Source organism: Sinocyclocheilus anshuiensis, unplaced genomic scaffold (assembly GCF_001515605.1).
Source record: "Sinocyclocheilus anshuiensis isolate Anshui unplaced genomic scaffold, SAMN03320099.WGS_v1.1 scaffold658, whole genome shotgun sequence".
NCBI classification, from domain to species: Eukaryota; Metazoa; Chordata; class Actinopteri; order Cypriniformes; family Cyprinidae; genus Sinocyclocheilus; species Sinocyclocheilus anshuiensis.
The window spans coordinates 1,146,107-1,161,757 of NW_015542402.1; the positions used below are offsets into that span (position 1 = coordinate 1,146,107).

General features: G+C 34.2%; 1 protein-coding gene across 1 annotated transcript in view; it reads right to left on the minus strand.

Moving 5' to 3' along the window:
* The window catches only part of LOC107692947 (serine/threonine-protein kinase 32B-like), a 59,430-nt gene that overhangs the window by 25,097 nt on the left and 18,682 nt on the right, over positions 1–15,651 (minus strand). The window contains exon 6 of the mRNA XM_016492156.1: positions 1,260–1,297. Coding sequence (XP_016347642.1) covers positions 1,260–1,297 — 38 coding nt within the window. The remainder of the gene's footprint in view (positions 1–1,259; positions 1,298–15,651) is intronic.

Genomic DNA, 15,651 nt, shown 5'->3' on the forward strand with positions numbered 1-15,651 from the left:
CCTCCTGAAATAACCTTTCAGTGAACAGCTCTTAAACCTCTGGGCCTCTTTATTTTTTGGGTCAGACTTGGTTCTTTTGCAGTCTAAAATACCAAGTCTTTTGCAGTCTTGAAATGTAACTTTATGTATGTATGTATGTGTGTATTTATTTATTTATTTATTTTCAGGAAAATCAATGTAATTTATTTTTTATATACTATTTGATATAATATTTTTTGATTCTTATTTAGAATTCTGACGGGATTTTATGATACAATGCAATATTTATCAAATTTTTATGAGCTATTTTTTAAACGGTCATTTTTGACTGCAAAGGTTACTTTTTTCATTTTTAATCCTTTAACATATCTGAATCATGTGCATGATTTGTTGTTATGATGAGATGTGTTCACACAGCTATACAGATGTTAAAGGTTCTTCGTGGAACCACAGATGCAGGTGATGCTTGTCTAGATCAATGCTTCTCAAACATTTCCTGCATATCTAACACAATATGGGTAATGATAATGGAGACAACTAGGTCTGAAACAAATCAGGCTCCAAAGTCCAGTGGTTTGCAGCATTGTGCCGTTGAAGTGTGCATGGATCTGCAACTTCCAATCCAACAACAATAGACCATCCAGGTATCTTTGGGATACTCATTTCAGCATGCACGCCAGTTCAGATAGTATGGAAACTGTGATGCAAAATATGCACAAATATATTTAGGTGCCTAAAATTGACATTTTTAGATACTCTTGATGCAAAGTTTCTAATGCTGTTTGGCTCATGGCTTAAACCTCTTTACTGAAGACTGTTTTTGAAATCTATGTGAAAAACATTAATGCATCCAGAACCAAAGCAACTGAAAAATTGTGTGGTCATTGTTGCCTTCCACACAAAAGAGTAAAAAAAAAAAAAAGATGCTGAGAGAAAGAAGAGGTAAAAAAAAAAAACTCACTGGGCTTCTCTGTCATCTTCAACCACCTGCTGTGTGTTTTTGTTTAGGTACGGGGTCATAACTACATTCACATTAATATTCCCCTGCCTATTATCATACTGATGAAAAATTATGCAGTTTGCTTTTTCTCCACGGTTAGTCAAACCTATGTGAAGCATCAGCCGTGAATAACCTTCAATGCCTTTCTGTCACCTGTGCTATCACTCAACAAGTCAGAAAGAGAGAAAGTCAGTCTGAGCAATAGTAATAGTCATGCATGTCCTAACAAGAAGCACCAACAGCAGAAGTGATGGTGATTTATAGTATCTTTAGGGCTTACCGTGCTCGTCCAGCAAAATGTTGTCTGGCTTAATGTCTCTGTGAACACATAAATAAAGTTCAGTTAGGACAAACTTTCTGTTGACACTTCACTCTCATCTGGATACAGCAGAAAACCAGTGAAGCATCACATTAATGTGTCAGCTGTAAAATGAAGAGACGCTCATGCCAAAAAGAGCAATCCTCTTTCTTTTATCTTCATGTTTCGTTTTCAAAACTTACTACATAATATGGGCAGTATCAGCCTCTTAAATCTACAGGCAAACATTTATGCTGATAGACAAATGTATTAAATCCAGAAGTTGCAATCAGATGCACATATACCTCAACACACGATTCTCAAACATGGTGAGCATCAATAAATGTTAATTCAGTAAAAATATGAACTCTGATTCATTTGACAGCTAACTGACAGTGACAACAACAGCAGCATAAATTAAGCAAGTAAAATGTAAAACAATTATAATATTTTAATAATAATTACCACTAAATGTTTTCAAGCTGCAATGCATGCACAATATTGCTCAACGTATAATTGTTTGTTCAGATGACTCAATTTGGAAAGTTGGGAGAACATTTGGACACGTTGTGAACAAATAATTCAGTATAAGGTAATTAAAATAACTTTTGCTATGTGACATATTTAGAGTATTTTTGTTCAGTTCATACAAAATAATAAAGTCCTACTAAACATTCTTGGTTCAAGCTACTTTTTACATTTGTTAGAAGAACTTTTCGCAAGTTGGATTTTTATTTTTTTTTTACAGATTAGCGAGAAAATATAAAAAATATAAACTCAGAGATATAAAGAAGATATAAACTGGTAGATCGACTGAATGCAAGCTTATGTGCGAATGTGAGAAAATAGCGGGGTTTATGAATGATTGGTCCTTATAACGTCACCGGAGAGAAGTTGTTTCTGTTGTTTCACCAGAAGATCGAGTTGCAACATTTTGATAAAGAATTATGAAACATATGCAGAGAAGAACTGTTCACACCTAAATAAATAACATGTATTTAGAAAATAGCTTCGGTAATGCTTAACACTTAACTAGTTGCTCATTATCATGCATGTTACTAGCATATTGGCTGTTTATTAGTACTTATAAAGCACATATTAATGTCTTATTCTGTATGACCATGTTCTAGATCCCTTAATCCACACCATACCGAAACTTAACAACTACCTTAATAAGCAGCAAATTAGGAGTTTATAGAGGAAAGACTCTTAGTTAATAGTGAATATGCTTTTTCTTATTCTAAACTGCTACCGAATTTTTATTTTATGTCAACTTTTTCATTTTTCATTTAAACATGTTTATACTGTCAACACGCTTATAAAGAGTATGTGAATAATAATACATCTGGTTAAATGTCAGAGAACGCTATCAATGGTCACATTAACAGATGAACATAAGACCGCAGATTTACAGTATGCTGATCATGCATTTGCACAATAGTGTAAATAATGTTTATGATCTTAGCCAGTCTTTTTTTTTTTGGCATATCATGTATTTGGAAACAAAATACAAAGGTAAACAATTACTGATAAAAGTCAGTGTACCAGTCCTATATTATAGGCTATATATACACAAAGTATCCAACAAATAACACATTTGCATAAAGCACACTGTTAAGGGTGAGTCAATACTTTAGATTAGTTGACAACACCTTAATGTTACTGAAATACAGTACTGAAAATCTATATAACTTAATTAAATCATTCACTTCCGCCTAGTTTGATATGCTAGTTTCAGTAGCTACACTGTAAAAAATTACCGTGAATTTAACGGTAAAAGACTGTAAAAATGCTACAATAAAAACCTGTTAAATGGTTAGCGGTAAATTCCCCTACTATATACGGACATTACATGTATTGGACATTAATTTTAAGGTAGTATACCATTTTTGGAAGTGAAAAAGACCGTATAATTTACAGTGAATAACCGTAAATTGACATTCCCTGCGTTACATTTTAAATGTGATGTTTTTTTGTTGAAATAACTATGTTTTTTCTTAGTTTTTTCTTATCAGTTTTGTATATTAGGGTTGTGTGTTACACCTAATGTTGTTAAATGAATGTTTATTGCATTATTTCAGTTTCATGTGTGTTACCGTGATGGTGTTTAGTGTTTGTGTGAATGACACTGTGCACCTTCTATATATGTTATTATTTAAAAGCTGCTTGTGATGGGCTTTGGTTCATCGTGTGACTTTCTCATCACCACCTGCATTTGGTGGTTATCAGTGTATTACAAAGGTACAAAACAGATTTCAGTACTTCAATAGGTTGGTATATTAACATTATATCAGTTAATGAAATTACGGTATTTAACTGTGAATGTAAGTTAAAACCGTTAAACCTAAAACGTTGCTACCGTATTTTTTATGGTAAAATTCTGGCAACCACAGCTGCCGTTTTTTTATGGATTTTTTTTTTTACAGTGTAGTCAAGCTACTCTTTTGAAAAAATTGTTGGCTATGTCAATAGGGTGGACATTTCTATAACAAAAAGTAAGACACTCTGCAGGATTCATAAAGCCAGGATAAAAATGAAAAATGATCCTTAACCAGTGACAAAAAAAACCAAAAACATTTCCATTAGGGCCGATATTTACTCCAATAAATTTTCTTCCAGAGACATTTTTTAACCTTTATGAGGGCAAATTTTCTAACCTTAATAAAGTATGCATAATTTTTTATGTAAATTTATATATTTATTTAATGAATGCAATTTGAATAATGAGATACTATAGGGCTGATATCAATCAAATGAAATCAGTCAACAAAATCCATCTTTGCACTGCAGATGCTGCATCTAAAGTGGCATTTAGATGCATTAACACAGACTGTTTAATGCAGCTCAGAGATGCCATGAATGCATTTACACTGCAGTTGCAATTGCATAAATGATATGATATTAACTTTTTAAAATATAAAATAGAATGAATATAGAACTATGATACTTTAAATATAAAACCAACAAGTCACAGTCTTAAAGAGTGAGTCATTGATTCACTCATTCAACTGATTCATTCAAAACAGCTGATTCATTCAGAAATGAAGCAAGTGACTTGCTTATTTCAGAACCGTGTTGCATAATACTACTCTTACTATTCCTGCCATGAAAAGACATGCTAAAAATAGTAAGAGTAGTACACTAGTATGCAGTTTTGAATTTAGTTACTGTCTTTATGAATGGCTTATTGAATCATTGACTCACTCGATTCATTCAAAAACGCTGAATCATTCAGGAACGAAACACCAGTGTGTTGATCGGAGATGCAATGATTGTCAAAACAGCTAAACAGTTCATACTGACAGCATCATGTCTAAAATCATCACTTGATGTTAACATGAACATAACATGACCTACTGTATGTAGACAGCTAGAAAGCTCACTAGATTTTGAAACAGAGCTGGATAAGAGATAACAAACCCAAAAGATGCTTCTACCCATTTCTTTTAGACTAAATTGGAATCCATGTTGTTGACAGTTCATGAGTTTTCTCCACAAACAGGTGAGCCCAGGTGAGAAAGTTCAAGTGTGTTCAGTTTTAATGAGCTGACATTTGCACAGAGCTGCATATCAGCAGCACACGTTATACCGAAAGATGCTGCTCGTCATGGCAGCTGCTGGATGGTTTCCTGGGCAACAGGTGTCAAGGCAACCTGCCTCCAGCCAGTTATATATGCCTTTCATCCTATGGGCAGTTAGTGGAAATTACTATGTTATGTGTTATGTAAAATTAGTCTGTTTACAGTTTTACTGTGCAAACGATGTTTTAACATGCCAAGCTGGAGAAATAATCCAAAAATAAACCTAAATACATTGAAACAGCATTGTTTCTGCAGGTAATACAAGTGCTGTCTTTTTTTGGTTTTAATTTTGCTCATTTTCCTCTATTCTTTAACTGTGGTGGTAATTTACTGGCAGAAGCTGTAATTTGCTGTAATAACAAAATAACTCTTGAATGTATTCAGTCACACTTTATTTTAAGGTCCAATTCTAACAATTAACTATTGACTTTTGCTTTAAATAAAATATTTACAAAAGGTATATACAAAATTGATAATGTACACAGAAACAATACATTTATTTATTGCAAAATATATGTAGATACACAAACATTGATTCAAAGATTGATTCTATGGACTTTTTTCCAGACTGTGATGACGCATTTCCAAAGTTATTAATTGCACATCTGCACTGTAAATAAATAAATGAAAGAAAGAAAGAAATGCACTGGTAATTTTCTGCCAGGACATTATCCAGTAATTTTACGGACATTTCCGTTAACCCTAAAACACAATGTAATGAAGTTCAAAATACAGATAAAAAAACAAAATTAATAAAGTACATTGTGCCTTATGTTTAGTTGTTTTTTTTTACAGTGTAGCTTGAAAGTTTTTAATGTATATTTTTATTTGTAAAAATGCTAATGTAGTTTTTTTCACTACTGTTACATGTGATTATTAAAAAAAAAAAAAAAGTTAAAATAATATGGGCTGAAAACTATTGGGGTTTTTACTTCTGGAACCCAGCAGTTGCACTCTAGAAGTCCCACTAGAAGAAAGTTATAAAAGTAAATCAAAATGTAAATTTCAGTCTGTTCCTCACACATATCTATGACACTGTATGACTTCAGAAACATAGCATACTGTACATGGTTGCAAGCAGGACTGTTTAGAAGCTTGGAATAATTCCATTTGTGTGTGGACCAACATAAGGGTGAAAAAATTAATTTTTATGAGAAATATTCCTTTAGCAGAAGTTCTTACTCCACCTGCAGGTGACGTCATTAATGACAGTCATACTGTTTATTGCAGAACCGACATGATGAGTGTTTCAGGGAACAGTCGTGACTAGCTAGTTATTGTACTGGTAGTTAAGCAGCGAGTTACATTATTGTAACACACCCTTGAAATTATTATTTTTCTTTCTCTTGTCCTCAACATACAGAAACATTGCATATGGTGCCAATGCTACACAAAAAAATATTTATTTGTTTCTTTTTGGAATGTTTTCACCTATTTTTTGTTTTACCTGCTTTAAAGGGGTCCTGTTCTGCTCTTTTGCGAAGTCTTGATTTGATTTATTTTATTTTTTACAGTCTATGGTCTCTAGTGCAGCTCCACCAGGCCACGCCCCCTTTTTTCCACATATTCCGTGGGCGGGAATTATTTAAATGAGTGATATTGTGACTTCACAAGCGAGTTGTCCGAACGAGCTGTAGTTGCTGTAGTTCTTGAAAAGTGTTCTCTGTTAAATAGCTCCCTTTAGAAGTGGACTTTGAGCTTTGTAACTTTGCAGATCTAGTTTATGCTCAAACAGCAACATGACACACTAACTAAAGTTTAAAGCATCATAGGACGCCTTTAACTTTACACTGAGTGGCTTCCAAAATGAGGCATACAATATGAGATATTGAAATATCAGATGCAGCTGCTTCATTGATAACTCATCTCAACTGTGTGCTGAAATAGTGACCTTTCAGCAACAGCTGTCAATAGTTGTGCCGTCCCGTACCATTATCCAGGTGCTTTGAGTTCAGTGACTGGATGACTGTAATACTCATCACTTGTCAATTATATCTAAAACATCTCGGAGTTGATTCACCTGTTATAAACGTGACGTGAGAAGTCAGCGTGAGTCCTTCCTCCACACCTCACACAGCTGACCTTTGTCAAAGGCAGTGTTATCTGACCACCCAAACCGATCCACCGCCTTTTCTTTCGCTTGACTGCTCCAACAACCTATTAGCAGGATCTAATGGCCTCATTACATCACATATCATGATGAGGGCTGTAAGTGAGCCGGTCTCCTGGTCACCAGATCCCTGCTGAGATGCTCAGAAACAGAGGGACAGCTGGGGTCCGACACACAAGCTCTTCAATAAACCCTTGGTGAGCGACTCAATGTTTGCTCACTAGCGTTTGATGAAGGGAGATGGCTGGTTTTCAGCTTTACTCGACTGACCTGGACATGTTTGCTTGTTTTGTCCAATAAAATGAACTCCATGATTAGAATGTCCGGTCCCACTTTATATTAAGTGGCCTTAACTACTATGTACTTACATCAGAAATAAGTACAATATACTTATTGTGTTCATATTGTATTGCAAAACACTTCTGCTGCTATTGAGGTGGGATACGGGTAGGTTAGGGACAGGTTTGGTGGTATGGGTAGGTTTAAGGGTGGGTTAAGGTGTAAGGGTTGGGTCAACAGTGTAACTATAAATGTAATTACAGAAATTAATTACAGATGTAATTACATGCAGGTATTTTTAAAATATAAGCACAATGTAAAAACATGTATGTACACAATAAGTGCAATGTACCAAATGATTAATTAAAGTGTAAGTACATAGTTTTTCATAGTATTTTCCGCGCTTTTCTCGCTGACATACACATGTGCGCGTTGTTTTACAGTGTCACAGGTTTTGCATTATTTACAGACAACCTCTGCCATCTTTATATTCTTTATTATAAAAGGGACAATGCACATGAATTGACATGAGCACTCGGGCAATTATGAAAATGTGCCAGATTTGGCCATACAGGCTAATTTTCATCTGCAGTCCCTGACAGGATGATGGTACAAAGTACATAAACCTGTAAAAGCACAATCCAGAAAACATAAACACAGTTACTTCAAAACATTAGCAGACAGAACATGTGTCTGCTTGTGTTTTGAATTATGATGAACTATGATTTTGATTAATGAACTCATTACGTGGAGGTGGGGCCATAAAATGAATCAAAGCAAATGTAATCATGTTTTCTCAATTTAAAAGATTATATTTAGTTAAAATTTAAATTGAGTTCTTATCCAATGTTTTCAAAGCCTGCCTACAGAGTCTTTCTTCAGACTGTAATGTAATCTGATAAGGCAGACGTTCACCTTATTCAGTAGTTTGTCTAGTAAAAATATTTTTAAAATCTAGATAAATTTACATGGAAAGCAAATTTACACGAGATCTTGAAGTTCAATGAAACCTGACCCTCATGTAATAATAATGTATTATCCTCTCAATTTTTTTGGAAAAAAAAGTTGTTTCACTTTCCCAAGTACATCCTGTTAATTAATATTATGCAGTACTTATTTGTATAGTTACACTGTAACAAGGGCATATTAAAATAAAGACTTATTTTCAAGCATCACAGAAGAACTGTGAAGCCAAATAATAGCTTTGTGTGATGAACAGACTGAAATACAGTTTGTTATTTGCTGATAGTCTTACCCTCAGATGAAGCCCTGAAATTATATTCATGTTTAAATGTATAAATAAATAAATAAAGAAAGAAAGAAATGAATGAATGAATGAATGAATGAATGAATGCAACGTTTAATGTCATTGACACTGAACTGAAATTTAGGAATACAATTTGAGAAGATTCTAAATTAATAATGATGTACATTTTTTCTTGGTCAAAAACAACTTTGGAAGACTTGGAATATTGCACACGAGTTACATGGATGATTGTTATAGTACTCTTAGATCGAACTGTTTCTCCTTTTGTGTTTTACAATAAAATAACAGCATGCACATGTGGAACGATATAAGAATGAGTAATATAGTAAGTGGCAATATTTAATTATTTGGCAAACTATTCCGTCAGTAAACTGAGACTAAAAATCAAGCTGAAAGCAGAGATGAAACTCGACTAGATATCAGCCGCAGCTGGAACTGTTGCATATCTCAATGAGATGTGGCATATTCTTAAAAAATCATACAAACACATTCAAATAAACAGAGAGCAAAACAAATGGCTGTAAGCACATCAACGCAAGATTCATCTGCAGGCGTCAGACTGAGCTGATTCAAGCTGACGGCTGTAGCTCTGTGTGAGAGGAAGACTCTCCAAAGTCAACATCCGTTACCAAACAGTTCAAGTAAATAATGCCGAAAACTAACACCTAAGTCATGCATCTCAATGCAGCTTTTCAGTTAGCGCTTTGGGTATTAGAAAAGTGCATTATACATAAAATGCATTATTATTATTATTTTTATACACACATTTTTGAGGTGAGTTTTGAGGATTAATGCTGCATTCTCTTTAATCTTATGAGTATTTAGGTATTGCTATCACTAGTCTAATATGGCCAAAACTGGTAACACTTTATTTTAGGGTCTCTTAAATAGTTGCTTATTATTACTAGAATATTAGCCATTTATTAGTACTAATTAAGCACATATTAATGCCTTATTCTATATGACCTTATTCTACATCCCTAATCCTACCCAATACCCAAACTTAACAACTACTAACTATTAATAAGCAGTAAATTAGGAGTTTATTGAGGGAAAAGTCGTAGTTAATAGTGAATAAGTGTTCCCTGTTCTAAAGTGTTACCCAAACACTTTGCTTTCCAAGTTCATTTTTAATAGAAAACATGAGATGAAGAACCTATTAAACTGTTTAAAATGATCAATTTTAATTATGTACTAAACAAATAGGCAGTTGATATAATGATGACAAAATGTCCTTGTGCACTTTCATGTGTTATCATGAAATTCAGTCTCAGAAATATTTCATGCTAGTTTTTTCAGGTCATCAAGTGTTGCATTTTTCTTTGGCATCTATTTATAAAATAGTTTGTGATTTTTGGCATGTTTTTACAGCCAAGGGCTACTGCTGACCGCTAGCTGCTGACAGTCTGTCTCTTCTAGTGTTTTGTTTCGTACTGATACATTGGATGTGAAAGGCAAATGCCTGTCAGCATGCACTAAAAATGTGCAGTTAGTGTTAAAAGTGCTTTTTGATTTCATTTGGATTTCTTATAAACTTATTATGACTCAGGTCAGTTCAATGTTGATTCAGTTCAATTCGACAAACAGTGTCGATGTTACAGAATTCATCAGTTATGAAGAAATTCAGCTCATTTCAGTTCAAGTTTAGTTTCCTTCTGATATTAAGCATATCATTTGTGACCCTGGAGCACAAAAGCAGTGTTAAGTCGCTGGGGTATATTTGTAGCAATAGCCAAAAATACATTGTATGGGTCAAAATTATAGATTTTTCTTTTATGCCAAAAATCATTAAGATATTAAGTAAAGATCATGTTCCATGAAGATATTTTGTACATTTCCTAACGTAAATACATCAAAACTTAATTTTTGATTAGTAATATGCATTGCTAAGTACTTCATTTGGACAACTTTAAAGATGATTTTCTCAATATTTAGATTTTTTTGCACCCTCAGATTCCAGATTTTCATATAGTTGTATCTCAGCCAAATATTGTCCTATCCTAACAAACCATACATCAATGGAAAGCTTATTTATTCAGCTTTCAGATGATGTATAAATCTCAATTTCGATAAAATGGACCCTTATGGCTGGTTTTGTGCTCCAGGGTCACATTTATCTAATATGTAAGTGTAAATTATTTTAATGAGTTTGCGTGACTTTCCTATTATACTAAATGCAACTCAAACATCAGTTTAGAAACCGAATCCCATCTGAATAGTGCAGATGAAGATTGGAATAGTGTATGTTTTGGTCTTTCCACATCCATCCGCCACATTCTGTTCTGAAGAGCCTCATCTCTTAAGATCTGTTAATTGAGCAGCACTCTAGTGTTAATAATTCAAGTAGCCGTGAGCAAAAAACAGGGTGTATTGTTTTCGTCTCAGGAGCGCAGTGGGAACAGAAATCTTCCATTAGGAACGGAAAAAAAAATATATGATATGTTTTTAAAGCGGTCCTTTTATGAAGTCTTGATTTATGTTTTGGGGTGTACTACAATAGGTTTTCATGCTTGATTGTTCCAGAAACTATTTTATTTTAAACTATTATTTTTCACATATTTTACATTATTGCAGCACCTCTGTTCCCATTCTGTCTCAAACACACTGTTTAGTTCCTGTTTCGATGAAACCCCTCCAAATGTCCGGTGAGTGTCGCTAAAAGGTTATTGCTCTATCGTGTTGGAAAATAACAAACCCCGTCCACCAAACCCAACCCTAAACCTACCTGATAGTGTTAACGAAACCAAAAGTGATATTAAACACATTTGCTGATGCAACCATGCTATTTTAACTTCCTTCTATGAATGAATGAATGAATGCAATGTTTAATGTCATTGACACTGAACTGAAATTTATGAATACAATTTGAGAAGATTCTAAATTAATAATGATGTACATTTTTTTGTTGGTCAAAAACAACTTTGGAAGACTTGGAATATTGCACACGAGTTACATGGATTATTGTTATGGTACTCTTAGATCGAACTGTTTCTCCTTTTGTGTTTTACTATAAAATAACAGCATGCACATGTGGAACGATATAAGAATGAGTAATATAGTAAGTGGCAATATTTAATTATTTGGCAAACTATTCCGTCAGTAAACTGAGACTAAAAATCAAGCTGAAAGCAGAGATGAAACTCGACTAGATATCAGCCGCAGCTGGAACTGTTGCATATCTCAATGAGATGTGGCATATTCTTAAAAAATCATACAAACACATTCAAATAAACAGAGAGCAAAACAAATGGCTGTAAGCACATCAACGCAAGATTCATCTGCAGGCGTCAGACTGAGCTGATTCAAGCTGACGGCTGTAGCTCTGTGTGAGAGGAAGACTCTCCAAAGTCAACATCCGTTACCAAACAGTTCAAGTAAATAATGCCGAAAACTAACACCTAAGTCATGCATCTCAATGCAGCTTTTCAGTTAGCGCTTTGGGTATTAGAAAAGTGCATTATACATAAAATGCATTATTATTATTATTTTTATACACACATTTTTGAGGTGAGTTTTGAGGATTAATGCTGCATTCTCTTTAATCTTATGAGTATTTAGGTATTGCTATCACTAGTCTAATATGGCCAAAACTGGTAACACTTTATTTTAGGGTCTCTTAAATAGTTGCTTATTATTACTAGAATATTAGCCATTTATTAGTACTAATTAAGCACATATTAATGCCTTATTCTATATGACCTTATTCTACATCCCTAATCCTACCCAATACCCAAACTTAACAACTACTAACTATTAATAAGCAGTAAATTAGGAGTTTATTGAGGGAAAAGTCGTAGTTAATAGTGAATAAGTGTTCCCTGTTCTAAAGTGTTACCCAAACACTTTGCTTTCCAAGTTCATTTTTAATAGAAAACATGAGATGAAGAACCTATTAAACTGTTTAAAATGATCAATTTTAATTATGTACTAAACAAATAGGCAGTTGATATAATGATGACAAAATGTCCTTGTGCACTTTCATGTGTTATCATGAAATTCAGTCTCAGAAATATTTCATGCTAGTTTTTTCAGGTCATCAAGTGTTGCATTTTTCTTTGGCATCTATTTATAAAATAGTTTGTGATTTTTGGCATGTTTTTACAGCCAAGGGCTACTGCTGACCGCTAGCTGCTGACAGTCTGTCTCTTCTAGTGTTTTGTTTCGTACTGATACATTGGATGTGAAAGGCAAATGCCTGTCAGCATGCACTAAAAATGTGCAGTTAGTGTTAAAAGTGCTTTTTGATTTCATTTGGATTTCTTATAAACTTATTATGACTCAGGTCAGTTCAATGTTGATTCAGTTCAATTCGACAAACAGTGTCGATGTTACAGAATTCATCAGTTATGAAGAAATTCAGCTCATTTCAGTTCAAGTTTAGTTTCCTTCTGATATTAAGCATATCATTTGTGACCCTGGAGCACAAAAGCAGTGTTAAGTCGCTGGGGTATATTTGTAGCAATAGCCAAAAATACATTGTATGGGTCAAAATTATAGATTTTTCTTTTATGCCAAAAATCATTAAGATATTAAGTAAAGATCATGTTCCATGAAGATATTTTGTACATTTCCTAACGTAAATACATCAAAACTTAATTTTTGATTAGTAATATGCATTGCTAAGTACTTCATTTGGACAACTTTAAAGATGATTTTCTCAATATTTAGATTTTTTTGCACCCTCAGATTCCAGATTTTCATATAGTTGTATCTCAGCCAAATATTGTCCTATCCTAACAAACCATACATCAATGGAAAGCTTATTTATTCAGCTTTCAGATGATGTATAAATCTCAATTTCGATAAAATGGACCCTTATGGCTGGTTTTGTGCTCCAGGGTCACATTTATCTAATATGTAAGTGTAAATTATTTTAATGAGTTTGCGTGACTTTCCTATTATACTAAATGCAACTCAAACATCAGTTTAGAAACCGAATCCCATCTGAATAGTGCAGATGAAGATTGGAATAGTGTATGTTTTGGTCTTTCCACATCCATCCGCCACATTCTGTTCTGAAGAGCCTCATCTCTTAAGATCTGTTAATTGAGCAGCACTCTAGTGTTAATAATTCAAGTAGCCGTGAGCAAAAAACAGGGTGTATTGTTTTCGTCTCAGGAGCGCAGTGGGAACAGAAATCTTCCATTAGGAACGGAAAAAAAAATATATGATATGTTTTTAAAGCGGTCCTTTTATGAAGTCTTGATTTATGTTTTGGGGTGTACTACAATAGGTTTTCATGCTTGATTGTTCCAGAAACTATTTTATTTTAAACTATTATTTTTCACATATTTTACATTATTGCAGCACCTCTGTTCCCATTCTGTCTCAAACACACTGTTTAGTTCCTGTTTCGATGAAACCCCTCCAAATGTCCGGTGAGTGTCGCTAAAAGGTTAATGCTCTATCGTGTTGGAAAATAACAAACCCCGTCCACCAAACCCAACCCTAAACCTACCTGATAGTGTTAACGAAACCAAAAGTGATATTAAACACATTTGCTGATGCAACCATGCTATTTTAACTTCCTTCTACGCAGGTTTGAGCTGTTTTGTCGAACTGTACAGTAGTTTTACAGGATTCGTACCGTATCGCGTGAGCCACCGACAAACCTACTGTGTTAGAAAACCCATTCATATGAAGCTGTATATGTGACGCTAACATTCAAAAGTACCAGTTTCCAAATCTCACAGCATGTTAAAATCGTTTTGAAGTCATAACATAATATTGTGCAAGGAATTGTGCAAAAAATGTATCAAAACTCTGGCCCTGTAAATCATAATTTGTGTGTAAAGGAATAAAGGTTGTCAGATTTTACTGCCTCAAGTGTTCATTTCAACTGGAAGCTGCAGCGATTCGTACATATAGGTACTTTTTTATTTTTTATTTTGTAGAAATAAAGATAGAGGCACGTATTTCCAGTGAGCCTGCGTAGAATGCATCCCAGATTGGATTTCAAATAATTTTGGGGGGATTTCAAAGAGTGCATAAATGAATGAGTGAATGAGAAGGTCATTTTGGACACTGAAATTATAGCTTCCAACACTGTATGGCCAGAAAGTCTACTGCCGTCATGTTGACGATTAAGTGATATTATGGTAACTGATGTCTGTACACCAGATTCTAAAAATGCTGGGTTGTCTCAACCCAACTTTGGGTCAAATATGGACTAACCCAACTTTTAGGTTAAAAATGTAATTTAAAAATGTAACCCAACAGCTGGGTTAGTCCATATTTAACCCAAAGTTGGGTTGAGACAACCCAGCATTTTTTAGAGTGCAGATTCTGCCTACACTGACCATCACGGACCATGACAGCTAATCCTAAAGACTGGATTTAAACAAACTAACAAACATGATTTGAGAACAGTATGAACAATGTCCACGTTATAAACAGCATATCAAAAGCCCAGTCTTTTTTTATAACCATCACACACTCTAAAGAAATGCTGGGTTAAATACAACCCAGTGCTGGGTAAAATAGGGACAAACCCAGCAATTGGGTTGTTTTGACCCCGCTGGGTCAAATATATATGTGACCCAATATATATATATGTATATTGTTTTGACCCCGCTGGGTCAAAACAACCCAATTGCTGGGTTTGTCCCTATTTTACCCAGCACTGGGTTGTATTTAACCCAGCATTTCTTTAGAGTGCAGAGAAGTAAATCCTGCTGGACAGAGATTAAGTAATCTCCTGAATTTCTCTAATGCATTATGAGGCTGTTGATGAATTATTACTGTCTGCAGCAATGAGTTCGTTCATATATGATGAGTCAAAGTCTTGCTGTAATCTACAGAAAATCCCTACTGTATCATATCTGACACACAAATTTCTAAGGCCTCTAATTTACCAACATAAATTAGATCAAACTTTGCATGCAAAAACCTGTTTCACACAATCTACTCCATGCCTTCTGTCGTCTGATTTTATGCTTTATGTTTATGCTTTTTTATCCAGTCAAAGCTGTTTTAGTGTAATTGTACAACGAGCTTCACGAGTCTTTCTGCTGTCAAATCTTGACTGGTTTTTATCAAGTAAACGTCAGAATAACTGCAGTAATATTTCCAGATGAACACTTACTGGACTGAAGCAGCTCAGCTTTACTTGATTCTCCATCTAACCAACTAAAGCAA